This window comes from Adiantum capillus-veneris, chromosome 27 (assembly GCF_014529385.1).
Source record: "Adiantum capillus-veneris isolate H3 chromosome 27, ASM1452938v2, whole genome shotgun sequence".
Lineage (NCBI taxonomy): Eukaryota > Viridiplantae > Streptophyta > Polypodiopsida > Polypodiales > Pteridaceae > Adiantum > Adiantum capillus-veneris.
This window is the reverse complement of record NC_140957.1, coordinates 9510482-9525047: the sequence shown is the minus strand read 5'-3', so window position 1 is coordinate 9525047 and position 14566 is coordinate 9510482. Positions and strand designations below refer to the sequence as shown.

General features: G+C 39.7%; 1 protein-coding gene and 1 pseudogene across 2 annotated transcripts; one reads left to right on the top strand and one right to left on the bottom strand.

Annotated features, from left to right (window-relative positions):
• The first annotated feature begins 1537 nt into the window (after positions 1-1537).
• Positions 1538-9913, top strand: LOC147421485 (uncharacterized). The gene has a single exon (XM_086502629.1). It carries the CDS (start codon positions 8252-8254, stop codon positions 8486-8488), a length of 237 nt encoding a protein of 78 aa, XP_086358755.1. The 5' UTR covers positions 1538-8251; the 3' UTR covers positions 8489-9913.
• A 131-nt stretch (positions 9914-10044) lies between these two features.
• LOC147421484 (uncharacterized) lies at positions 10045-12652 on the bottom strand (annotated as a pseudogene). The gene is made up of 4 exons (XR_015186741.1): positions 11267-12652; positions 10940-11165; positions 10769-10848; positions 10045-10594 (listed from the first exon to the last, which is right to left on the bottom strand). The product of XR_015186741.1 is annotated as an uncharacterized LOC147421484 (transcript).
• Positions 12653-14566: the final 1914 nt, after the last annotated feature.

The following is a 14566-nucleotide window of genomic DNA, read 5'->3' as shown; positions in this document are numbered from 1 at the left end:
ATTTTACTTTATAATTAGTTTCTACTTGACCTTCAACTAATTGCATCATTTTTGTGCAGAGTGAGTGCACCAAGAGATCTTTATAGAGCTATCAAGCTCTCCATTTTGAGTGCCGGGCCTCCTAAAACTCCATCACTCTAAGAATAAAAACCCTTTCTTTGGAGAGTACCCCATGTTCAAGGGATTTTCTTTGTGGCTAGCTCAAATTGGATTGGCTATTGTATTGTGTGTGTGTTTGGAGGGGGGGGGGGGGGGGGGGGGGGGGGGGGGGGGGGGGGGGAGGGGGGGGGGGGATGTTTTCAACATTGCCTAGCTCTGGAATGAGCATCGTAGGTGGACCCCAAATTTCATTCAATTGAGTTCTAAAAACTTGGTAGGTCCGCTAGCGAGCCTACACACACATAACCTTTTTAGCTCAACCAGATGCAAGCCTCGGAATTTAAACAATTTTGGGCTCAGTTAGGTCTAACTCTTCAAATAACCACATAAGAAATGTGTGACGATGGATGTGTGTGTGTGTGTGTGTGTGCGTGTGTGTGTGTGTGTGTGTGTGTGTGTGTGTGTGTGTGTGTGTGTGTGAGAGAGAGAGAGAGAGAGAGAGAGAGAGAGAGAGAGAGAGAGAGAGAGAGAAAGGTTATAACTATCGTCATCTGCCTCTACCATTACTGTGCAATGCTTTGGAGCAAAAATAATTAAATTTGAGTACTTCTTTCTATTTTATAAAAAAAGTATAAATCATTTGATATTTCTCACTAAAAAATTAGACAAAAATGGTAGATATTTGATAATTAAATTAATCACACCCATTTGATTAACATAAGTTAACATGCTTGATAAAATGAGAGAGAGAGAGAGAGAGAGAGAGAGAGAGAGAGAGAGAGAGAGAGAGACACGACAAAAAATTTCCATAAAATAAAATACACAACATTTATAAATCATCTTCAAAAAGATCTCTACAAGTAGCATCATCTAAATCTATACCCATGGCTCCTAAATCAACAAAGAGAGAAACTAAAATGTTATTTCTAGATGAGTTGGCGTCATTATCTTTGAATTCATCATTCATCATGACAATCATCTTCCTCGCTAAGATTGACGGTGTTGTGACTTGATTCATCCATCGCTAAGATTGACGACTATGGGACCATCGATCTCTCTCTCTCCTCGGCCTCCTCCTGATCCAAAGTAGTAGGTGGGAGAGGGTCGAAGATGGTTTCCACTTCATTAGTGGAAAAAATGGTTCTTCCTTGAGGTGTTAGTGGAAATACAAACCAGATTTTTTGATGGTGGATTAATAGAATATAGAATATAATTGAAGTCCTCCTTGCATCCTCCTCATTTGACCACATGCAAGGCATAGAGGGATCATAGAAGCCAAATGCTCTGAAATATATACAAGTGCCTCTTGTATGATCCATCCTTCATTCATACATGCTTACGAATCTATAAGATAACACACAAGAGTACACTAAGTGCATGTTAAATATTTAGTGTATATAGAAAAGTTGAGTGGAATAGAGATATAATTTACCTTACTAACTCGATGAATTTGAAATAGCTTCCCTCATTTTCTTGTCCCTACATGTACACATACTCATGGAAAAAATGAGCTACAATGTTAAAATATTAAGATAAAGATATTGTTTTAGTCATACACAATATTTAGTATCTAAATTGAATGAAACAACATAAAAAATAGCAAATTACATTTAGCATCTTATGAGAATTGTGATACCTCAACCCATACAATTGAATGCTTCCATCTTTCTTTGGCTTTGTGAAATCTCCCTGTAGTGGTGTCACGTATCTTGTGGGTGCATGAATAGAGGCACTGGAACTCAATCAAGCTCATCTTTGGTTAGAATCCATAGGGCTTTAGGAAGCACATTCTTTCCATTAGGACCTCAACATGGAGTGGCGGATGTGGGGAGACGTTTCAAGGTCCTCAAATCCTCCCTCGCCCCTAATGAGTCCCTTTTTCTCGTAATGTGATCCCAAAGAGTGTGAGAAAAATTCTTGAATATGTATATATGATCCAAGAGGTGTAATATTTTAAAGTCCTTCTAATATTGAAGCCTTGAAAATATAGAGTACCTTGACATACCTTTTGATGGAGTAGACACGGATGGATCACTATTGTAGTGCTCTTCCCAAATGCTTGCCCAATCTGCCATTGTGCACTTTAGAGGTGTCTTTCCATTTGTTGGAGCCTTGTATTTGCCATGACTTTGGGGTAGGAAATGATGGTTGTTTTGATAGATTACTTGTGCAAGGCATTTGGCTGCTTCGTCATCAATGATGGCATGCAAGTAGGACATGCATTGTGGCCTGATATGAACAACTCTACACTCATATCATTAGAGAAAATCTTGAAACTTCAAATGCTTAAGAGCAAGAAGAATGAACACAACATACCAAAGATCTCTTCAAGGCTAGGATATTCGTTCATAGTCCAAATAACGATACCCCTCACAATGGTCACTCTCCTCTCTTTTGAAATTGAAACATCGACAATGGAGATGCCCTTCCATAGTCCACATAACGATACCCCTCACAATAGTCGCCTCCTCTCTTTTGAAATTGAAACATCAAAAATGAAGATCCCCTTCCATAACTCCTCCAAGTCCCCGATGAGGGGCTCAAGGTAGACATCAATACTTATCACTTTATACTTGTCACAAGTAGCAAAAGAGTATATTACCCCCCTGCTGGGTTGTCTCCCATGGTGGAATATTGTGGTTGATAATCACCACTGGACAAGTACTTGTTCCACAATATAGACTTGGTTCCAAAGGGATTGACTCCGTCAGTCACTTGCCAATCCAAGCCTCAAGTGACGAGGCTCTAGCAAAAGAATTGGCCATTGAGTCTCAATATGCCTCCATGCGGGTGAATCAGCATGGACATGCATCATTCCATCTTTTGAGAAATGGTTGGTGTGCCATGCAAGAAGCTCCACCGTAGACCTACTTTCAAACATGTGTTGAATGCAAGGGATAAGTGAAAAATGAATCAACACCTTATAGGATAAGCGAGTCTCGATCTTGTAGTGCACTTCTTTGCACTCTAGATAAGAGGTGGAATGTGCATGTTGATTGCAAAAAAATATGCAATCATTGACACGTGCATAGATGTGCTCATACTCCATGCCAAGTGCAGTGATATACAATCTTGCTCGTTGATGATTTGAAGGCATGTGGTGATCTCTAGAAAGCATTTTGCCCATCAATCTACAAACCAATAGACAACCAATATAAATACATTGAGAGACCAAGAAGACCTTGGAAAAAACAAAATATAAAAATAGAACTTACTTGAGGAGTGCATCTACATTAGCATTGCTTCAATTAAATTTTTCTTGCAGGTTGAGGACTTCCAATGATGCTTGGAGCATTGAGTACTGTGCACCATCATAAAGGGGTGTTTAGAAACTCAATAACAACCTATAATCCGTTGCTTTTGCTTGTTTAGTGCATGGTCTATGATTCTCTTCATACGTGTTGGATTCATGTGCCGACACCTCATCAACCATGCCAAGCATGTGCTCATTGTCAAACTTGAAGTATCCCTAAGAGGCTTGGGGAGGAGCTATTGAAGTAGAGCTAGTGTCACAACCACTAAGCACCATGCCCTTGCTCTTGCCGTTATCTTTCATTCTTACATGCACTCTCACCTCCTCCAATAACAGACCAATGGGAAGCATCCTCAAGCTAGAAGGGAATGGCATCCCTATCTACTTGAGCACTTTTCTGAGGGATACAAAGCCCCTCGTTCTCCACATGCTCCAAGGAAATGCACCGCACACAAGAAATTGCACATTTGCACTTGGCACAAGGGCAATGAAGTTTATCCTTGAGCTATCGCTTATGGTCGGGGCCATTTGGAGGGCCACAATCGTCCTAATTGACTTGGACATGCCTGTAAAAATTACATTAATTCAAGAATCTTTGAAAATTCATATATGCTCTAAAAAATGAATAATTAGTAGATTAGGTGTAAGCTAAATTTTGAATAGTGAAAGAGAAAAAAAGACTAAAGAAGTAGTTCTAAAAAAATGCAATAAGTAGGAATTGAGAGAAAAGTTATAGAAAATAAAACTAGGACTAAAGCTAGTGTGTATTAGAGAGGGGGTTGCAAAGTTTATAGCCCTGCAACATTGGATACTTTTTTAAATGTTTTAAAAATTCAGCACGTGATAATATACACATTAATGCTGGTAGTAGCAGGCATGATCATATCTATGATAATGTCTGCGATAAGGTATGCTACATTTTTGGACAAACCTTGCTCTCTTTAGCTCCCCGCTATCGCACTTGCTAGCCAAAACCTCTTCCATCTCTCTCTCTCTCTCTCTCTCTCTCTCTCTCTCTCTCTCTCTCTCTCACACACACACACACACACACACACACACACACACACACACTTGGTAGCTATACTTGGCTAGGATTGCTTCATCCTTAACCCACACATGCTACTTTGATTTATCCCTATTGAACTAGAACAAACTTGATGGCTATTGCCTATAATCTGTACCTAGCTTGACCTAAGGTCTACATGGCTATGGTTAATTGTTATTTTGTCTTGTGGGTGATTACCTTGCATGTTTACCTGAGGCTAAAGGGGACTTTGGGTGCTGCTGATCATTTTATCACCTATAACTCATTTAATTTTAAAACATTTGGATTTTGGACCTCCTTACCGAGTCACTTGGTCAGAATCTACTTTAGAGCTTATGGCTATATCGTCTTATGGGTATTTACCAAGGGTATTTATTGTGCTATTGCCTCAAGTGAAGAAATTAGTTTTATTATGTAGGATAGAGCTCATGGGTATACTATTGTATTTGATTAACAAAATCGATATGGAGGTTTGCCTTGCATTTTTTTTACTCCAATTTATTGTGCCATACTTATTGGACTTGATGGTTTTATTTTCTTAAGAATAATTACCATAAGACTTTACCTGTTTATGCTAGAAATAATTTGGCTAATGGCTCTATGGTCTTATGGGGGATTTACTTTGATTCTTTAATTGGCACTTTGGTGGGATACTCCCCTCATGTGTCTTATGGTTGGTGGTGTGGGGTTTGATGTAGAGTTATTTTGTTGACATAATTTTATGATTGCATAATGTGCCTTGCTTTGTAATGATAGCTGCCTCAGACTAATTTTTCACACTTCTCATTTATGGTTGATTCAACAGTAGACACCATAATGGAATTATTTTTGGTGATAATGCTTTTGTCTAATGAGTGTGGGGCCCTCCCCCTGTGTTGAATTGAAAGGGAGCCTCAATTACTATTAATGCTCTTCACTTTCTTCAATAGCGGGCCCTTCCCCTACTCTACCTGAGATTTATTGGGATTTTGTGCGCTCTCTCTTTCCCCCTTCACTCTTTGTCTGAGATAACTTCTTGCCCCTCTGATCTGCCAAGGTGCTCGACTAGTTTTCCCTCGAAGGCTCTATTATGTTGATTCCCTCCCGCTCACTCTTGGCCTAGTGTGCAACCCCGTAAATTTTATAGAGCCTTGGCTCTTGCAGTCAAAGATTGCTTGGGGATTTTGTAGCTAACTGTGGTGAATGCTTTACAGTACTCGAGGATTGCTGAATGGGCTCCACTTGCAGACAAGCTGCCTATTTAGCCAGGTAAAGGGTGATTTTACACCCTCACTTAGACTTTCTTTTTTATTTGTTTTCATTTAAAAACTGTGAAAGAGAGGGAGGCTCATTGTGCTTGTTTCTAAGGTATTAACTCCTGCAACATGTAGATTGTGGAACAACCCGCTTCCTCTCAGTTGTTTTTTTCCTTTTTTCCTACTTGGATAATGCCTAACCACCTATCATTCACTTTGATACACCACTATACATAAATTGGGGTTATTAATTTTATAAAAAAAACTAAAGGCTATCATGGTGATCTACTTGGGTTGAAGGTTCTTGGAATTAATGATTTGTTGGAGGGTGGTATGTTTTGCCTAGCAAAGAATTTGTGGGAACACATAATTTTAATCTCTACTATGGTTCATTCATGCTGCTCTAAATGAGTTTTCTTAGATGTCCTATAGTTGACATAGATGTTACCTGCCACGTACAACTGTGATTGATACCATTTAAATGTACCATAAGTGTGTGTAGGTTTAATCTATATTATGTGATTGCTATTTTTGTTTAACCTTGCAAGATCGGATCTAAAATTATGGATATTTATGGAGACTTATTGGTGCTTCTCTGCACTCTGTAAAAAAACAGTTTCCTAATCGAGACTGATATGTTGTTGAAATTTTACTAATCATCTAAAACTAATAAAAGCTTTACTGTTGGCTTACTGTAATACTTGCATGATTGGCTAAATAGAGAATGTGATCTAGTTCTTTGGAAGTGATTGTTGCTAACCGATCTCTTTGGGTAAAATTGGTTGATTGGTATGGTTGTCTTGTGTTGTATGACACTTACTGTATTGTTACCTGCCTACCTCTCCCCTAGCCATGGATGATATATATTGTTTTGATATAGTTTTGTTTTTTTGAAAAAAATTGGTGACTAATCAGAAGTGGATGTAAACCTACTAGCCATGATGCTTTACCAAAGATCCAAGAATCTACCTCGTCGATATTCAAAGATCCAAGAATCTGCCTCGTCGATATTCAAACTTGGAATACTAATGATCTCGTTTCATAGCATCTGTACTCACCTAGTGTTGACATCACAAGATAATGTGCTTGGTTTTTGAGTAGGAAATTTGTTTACATCATGAGGTTATTTAGGAACATAATATTGCTTATCAAATTTTTTATGAAAACACACAATAGTAAGCTGTTGACTCTTGAATCTTACTTCTCCTCTAATATTGTCTCATCTATATGACACTTAGTAGCACACTAAGCTTTCTTGATCTTTTGATAAACCCTCAAGATGATGCTTAGCCTTAAAAAGTAACAAATATAGTAAGGTGACTTTTTGCTCTATATCACTAGTCATGGATGGAATTTTGACCCTCTATGATTTTGAACTTTATGGAAAATGAGCATATTGGTCATTAAGGTGTAGCCACTTGCATCAAAACGGGTATGGCCTTTTGCTTCCTTTGTGGTTAAAGTGTTTGAATAAAGGGTTACTTATGCTTGAAAGATCACTCTTGGAGAATATGGCTTAACTTGGATACTTCATACTTCAAAACAATTTGGAGACGACATGCAAGGTAGCTTGATGGAGTCTCAAATCAATATGGCTAACCGTAGTATGGATGAGTGGCTGAAGCGTATCAGCTTATGGGAGTTTGCAACCAAACCATGGAAAGCTTGGGAGGTGGTCGAGAACACAACATAAATTTTTGGTTTGTTACAGCAAGGAGAGGGAGATACATTAGAGGGAGTGAAGATAACGCCTGAGATAGTGAACAATGTGTTTGTCTTGCCTTTGGTGCAAGATTCTCTGATGATGAAGGTGATGAACCATGTCATGTGCACGGAGTTTGGGTCACCAATAGGGTTGAAGAATTACTACAAGGTAGAGCATTTGGATTTGCTGCATAGAAGGCATATAAAGTGGTATCTTGCCGAGTGTGTTTGATGGAAAAGAATACATATATAAGCAAGGATGCCTTTTAGCCACTTGGGTTTTTTAGAGGATATCTCTGTATGATAAGATGAACAAGCACCAGAATATGGATTTAGGCTAATTGACTCCTTATTTAGTAGGTTTGTATGCTTTTGTTTTAGGACTTGTTGAGAAAATGCAGAAGACCAAAGTGGAGTCTACTGTTGAGAGAAAAAGGAGGCTTAACTAGGTGAAAAAATCACCAAGCAACGTGCATATCAATGAGAATGCAGACATTCCACCAAAGACATAGTTTATAGCTCCAAATGCAGAGTATATTGAGGAAAATAAGATCAAGCTTGAGGTTATTGAAGCTCAGGTGCAAGAGCTAAATGTGATTTGAGGGTTGATTGTCCACCCCGATGTGGGTCATATCATATGTGGAGGATGTAATGGGTGTGTTCAATCTATTCATTTTTTTTTTTGGAAGCAAAAAGTAGACTTGGTAGCGGCAAAAGTCAAAGCAGAAAAGAATATTGAGGTAGAGGAAGCCATGCTGATGGCAAATCAATGATACAGAGAACTAGAAAAGTATGTGGTGGAATTGGAGAAGGAGATTAAGCAGTTGAGGGTGTCCACTATCAATCAACTTATTGGGATTCTAGGTAACCTTGGATGAAATTAATGCTTGGAATGTTTCTATTGAGGCCGATGTGATGGCACAGGTGAATGAGTTGCAAACAAAGCTTGGAAAGGTATATGTGGAGAATACATTGTTGCATGATCGGGTACAAGCTTTAAGTGCCCTTGAGAAAGAAGTGTTGGAGGATACTACAGAGATGCAAGGGGTGGCTCTTACAACTGATGAGGTAGAAGAACTGAAGCAGCAATTGCAAGAGAAGTCGGAAGAGTTGTGGAGTGTTGTGAAGAAGATGCTTAGTGATTGGATGTAGAAACTCATTTAAGACCTAGAAAAGATATTTGTTGTCAAGGCAAAGGATACCGAGTTGATATTGGAAGCAAAGAAATTGTGTGCATCAAAGGAGCAGGTTCTATAGAATCAAAGCAAGCAATGATGGTGGATCCACTAGGGCAATAAAAGAGAGTGTGGAAGTGGGCAACCCAATTATATATGTGGAGACAAATATGGAGTCAGTGGTGATGCAGACAAGGGAGTGTACTCCAAACATGGGCATCAACCTTGTAGCTTAGTGCGACTCAGTGCAGCTTGCCTATAAGGTCAAGGGATTGTGGAAGTGGTGCCAAATTTTGAAAAAAATTCAAGCCATTGGACAATGCCTGTGTAAAAGACATATCCAACTATTCCTTATAAGGTCTAAAGTCTAGTTTTGATCTTAATATCCATGTGGTTGTATTGGGAGTCTCACATAATCTCAAAAGTCATGTTGTTCAGTTTCCTAGATAAAGCTTTTGTAATCTTACTCCACATGAATGAAGAAGGAAGAAGTTTTCTTATCTTCTCTTGATCTACCTGCATGTTCTATTGTTTGAGTGTTTTTCTACTTGTGTTTCATCATGATTAACATCTATAGGTTTTGATTGACCCATGGTCTATACTTCTTTGTTAGGTTGACATGTGCTAGGTTGTCTTTCCTTGACTATAGACTGAGATCCTGCTCATGGCTATTGTAATCTTTTGGCTTTGTCAATTTTACGTTGTAGGTTAATCCAAATTTGCTCACCCATATGTAATCAATTTAATTTTTGTGTCTTTCAAGATCATACTTTCTTTAAATGGATTGTTCAGGGATTATCCATGATTTTGAGAAACATGTATAACATCCTAAATAGACTTTGGACGATATCCACACGATTTTCTACTAGTTGGAAAAGCCTTAAAACTCTTAAAGGAGTACAATCTTCTCTGAAGACATTATTGCATATAGTTATGATAAGAATTTCTTCACTGTCTTCATGGACTTTTGATGTGGTACGATATCTTACATGCTAACCTAACCCCTACATACGGACAAGATATGGACATTCTCGCAATGAGCCATCCCCCCTTGTATGGATTTCATACGGAATGTAATGACCCACTATTTTATGCATATTAGTAACAAAACAGTTTTAGAAGCACATGCTTTTGCAAAAATACATGTTGAATTGCAAATAAACGGAAGTGTAGATTGTACCGTGTTTTCATTTGAGAGAACAAACCACCATGAGAAGCAACAAATATAATGAATACTACATTAAAATAAACCAATCAATTCAATGTAATTTGTCAAAAAACGGATAACATTTCCCCTATAAACTGATACGAATCTCAATCTTGAAACAAACAATACTAGCCACCTACTCAATAGGCTTCCACATGGGATTTATGGCACATATGAAACCGATTGTTCTCTAAATAACAAATAATGGCATTCTCATAATCAACCATAAAAAACTTCAATTATCAAATCAAAACACATTACTAAACAACCCATTAAAAGATTAAATTTTTTAAATAGAAACATTGTGCTTGAGAACACTTGCTACATCAACCTTAAATGATAGATCTTATGTCTACTATCATTTATCAATTATTGAATAAATCATGATACGTATCTTATACATAAGTCTTTTTACACAAGTGCTCCTATCTAGGTATTGAGCACAATACTAAGTCACATATGCTTCAAAGTGTAGTCATCCCTCATCTTTACCACTTGCATCTAGCAGGCAAGTGGTGGCACTATTATTGGGAGCAAGGGGCAATCAGATATGATGTGGTAATGAAGGGCACGCCAATTAGTTGTGTGGAATGAGAGTGGCATGTATGGGTGGCAATATGCTGATGTAATCTAGCATTGAGGAAAGCCATCAAGTATGGAAACAGGCTGTGGACACAATGGAGGCATGCATGACCAACAAGTGGTGTCCACAACGGGCAAGGTGGTTGTAGATGGGAAGCCTTGGACCATTGCTAGCAACAAAGGCAAGATAGAGGATGCACGTCCTAATAGATGATGCAAAGGGTGCCAATGCCAACCGCAGGAGAGACAAAGGATTTTCCCACCACACGGACCATAGGCAAAGGATTTGCCCACCTGCCATAATGGAAGACCCACATAACTAGCAGGAAGGACAAAAGCCAACAAACAAAGTACAAAGAGCACCCCTACACCCCAAGTTCCATCATAACATTTCATTTCATTTCATCTTCTCTCTCTCTCTCTCTCTCTCTCTCTCTCTCTCTCTCTCTCTCTCTCTCTCTGCCCAACCTTTTATTCAATGCTTCATTCCACATGTTTGCCGCTTAGTCTGGCTGCATTTGCGTCCAAAGAGTCATAACAGACATCACCTGCATTAACATCAAGGCCAAGCACATGAGATGAGTTCCAAACGGCCAGCAAGATCATAGAAGCAGCACTAGTAAGAATTTGGAGCCATACCAGATGTGCATCAACTAGAGGTGGAAAATTGTCAGTTTTTGTGTCAATCCAGCTGAAAATCAAACTATGATATCCATACGGTTTCCCATCCATCATCCTTGCATGTTACCAAGCTGCACTACTGTTAAACTTTGCACGTACATCTGGATGTAGTGGCAGAAGAGCCACATGTGAATGTGCCTCATCAGCTAGCTGTTGATGAAAGAATAGCGATGATATCCTTCCCCTTCACAAGCTCCAAACCATTAACAAGGCAACATCACAATTCACCATGAAGAACGTCACAATTCACCATGAAGATCAAACTTTGAATTAGCTAATAATTACCTATTCATTCTCGTGACTTGATTCTGCCACCCATAGCTTGTTTTCGTCATCCCTTAAGCACACATCCATGTGCCCAGCATATGCACTTGTCACCAACTTCTCCAAAGTTTCAAAGCCTCCCTAACGCCCCCTACTTTTTGACAGAGCCAGGAAATCACCTGAATGATTATCATTGGCAGAAAAATTTGAAATTGATGATCCTCTCCTCTTCACTAATTTAGCACCCATGTGCTTCTCTAAAACCACAATGTTGGAGCTTTCTCACCAGCCTGTGTTTAAAAACAAAGGCAACACATCCCACAGTGCCTGTACTGTCCCAAGCACACATTCAAGCATTTGCTTAACTTTGATAAGACTTGATAGAGGACCCCAATAGCTATAAGTAATCTCTAATGCTTCATCCGTAGCAGCAACCTCCACCTTTGTTAGAAAAAACACAACAAAGCACCAGTACCCCCTTGCATACAAAGCTAGTAATGGAATTTACTTTTGATCCGCTCTTGCTCCCTTTGCCATTGTTTTCGAAGTCGTTCACGCTCAGCCCTCTCTTCTGCGTTGTGCTCCCTAAATTATTATCCTCCAGCTTCACAAACATGAATCCACTCTCAGATTCATGCAGACAGGCAATTGATTCAAGGTAGATGATGCACCGTCATTGGCGAGGCGTGGTTGGGATGTAGATTCAGATGTAGGGTGGGGTGGGGCGGGGCTGGGAAGCCCCTCACCCAGGGGAAACAAGGAGATCGGAGAGGATGGAGGCCTCTGCAGAGCTACAAGCTAGGGTAGAGATACGAGCTAGAGAGAGAGAGAGAGAGAGAGGAGGAGGAGAAGAAGAAGAAGAAGAAGAATAGAATTTTAACATCGTAGGGCAGAGTTACGAGCTAGAGAGAGAGAGAGAGAGAGAGAGAGAGAGAGAGAGAGAGTGGTTACTTGAGCCATGTAGAGTCCTAGGGTCTATAGAGTGCGTCGTTTCTTGCACATTTTCAACCTTCTTGCACATTTTCAACCATGGTGTTGTTGCTTGCATTGTTGTAAATGGGATGGGCATGCCTTGCCTCTGCCATATTTGGGAAAGCAAAACCCCCCATCCAAAAGCATACTCAAAATGGCGTCGAGCTGGTTGCCAACAAGGACATGGCCTGCAGCTCCGTTTGGCAATGTGTATGCAGTGTTGCTGCCATTTCCTAGTCTCAGCACATAGCTCACAAGGGACAAGTGTGAGGACCTTAGTCAGGGGATACGTAAGAGGAAATATTTCAACTATTTAATACATAAGTCAACTTGGTGATACATAAGCATATCACAAGACTGAGGGCCCCCCACTCTAGGGATACACGAGAGGAAACCCTTTCTGAACCTCATACAACAATAATATGGCAACCAACCCCAAGATATTTTACATAGGGTAGATGATAAAGTTCTAGTTGTCCTTAAGGATGACAACACCAAGGATCTAGATAAGAAGAAAGAGTTTGAAAAGCTACCAAACAATGCATGCACATGCAAAGATTGGGGAACTTATTATAGATTATAATGATGGTTGTAAAGCTGGTATCATGGGTGCAGGAGAAGCTCTTGATCATGCCATTGGTGTTTCTATTGAATTTGCATACAATGAATAAAATGAGGGTGCAGATGTGGAGACAAAGGCTATGCAGATGGTGGTATTGATGATGATGATGGTGAAGAGGCTAATGAAGGTTTGAATGTCCAAGATATTGATGCCTAGTGACTACATAGAAGAAGATTAGTCAAGTTTATGGTAGCACCGACCCCAACAAATCTAGAAGCTTGTTGAACAAGTCTTAAAGATGTTAGCTAAGGGAGAGGACACGGAGGTTCCATATCTTCTCATTGGTATAGCTATCTTAGTTTGCTAGTGGAGTAAATTAACTCTTTGAAATACCAAGAACAACACCTTCATGTGAAAGATTCTTTAATTGTCTTGTTAGTGCATGTGTCTTATGGCACAAGCACTTAATATCCCCTCGAGGGGGGAGGGGTAGGTCCCCCCCTCCCTTATGTATACAATACGAGCATGAAATAATGGGGGGATACCCCTATTGTATACGCTTATGTCTGACCTTTAAAAAACTCCCTCTTGTACACTCATGTGATACCATACGGAAATCCATAGTGAATCCCCCGACACACACACACACACACACACACACACACACAAAATAGTACTTGCATACAAAAATTGACTTCTGGGCTTCTAATAAAAAATGCCTTCTAGTTTTAATATATATCTCCCATGGGATATGGCCCTTATAAATCATAAGTAATACAAAAAAGCCTAATGGAGTGGTTTACAGCCCTATGAAAACTGCCCGTGAAGGTGTTGTAGTTGTTTTACCTTCACATTCCACATCACAGGTGGCTTTGCTGTCTCAGATCCCCAGGACGGATCGTTCCACTCATCACTCTGCATGGTACACAGGGACGACGGCCTTCATCCTCCTTCTGTTTAAGAGGTGGGGGCGCATCTCTGCTCCTCACTTAGCCTTGTATGTTTTTCTTGCTTGCATAAATCGTAAGGGACTGTGTTTTTTCTTTACTGCACCAAAATATGGATCTTACAACACAAACTACGCAGGTTGCCTACTCTGCTTGATTATCATATTCTTTCATTGCAAATCTATTGTTTTTACAGTAGAACTAGTATGGCATTATTAGCTTGATGCTATGGCTCACTGTGGGTTTTTTTACTCAGCATAGTAATGGTTGTTTGAAGTTGGATGGTCGATAAGTATTTTCACTTTACATTTGTTATCCACTGGTAGTTGGAAAAGAAACCTGGGGTTTTTTGCCGCGTTGCTTGGCTTGGCCTGGGTTACACTTGTTTTAACCTAGTGCGCACTTATATTGGCAGTTTCTTCTTAGGACTGTAGGGGGTGTTTGCCCCGGGTGCTAACCGATGCTGTACTGGTTCATTACTTGGTTGATTTGAATGAGGTAATGCAAATTTTTGCATGGGCAGGTGTAGTTTGGGATTGGCTTCATACTGTCACATAAGCATGGCTTAATGGATCACTATCAATTAAAAGCGTGGTAAGGCCCATCGGGTGGGCTAAGTAAACATAAGGAGTGCTTTTTCAACTTATTGTGCACTGTTTTTAATGGTTTGTGGGGGTGGTTGCCCCGGTTGCATACTAATGATGTACCAACTCATTAACTGGGTAGTTTGGATGAGATAGAGCTGTACATTTGTTGCATTCACTTGGCGGGTGTAATTTATTAACAATAATTACGTCTCTATGTGGATGCCCCTATTGCTTAAACAACATATTCATGCAA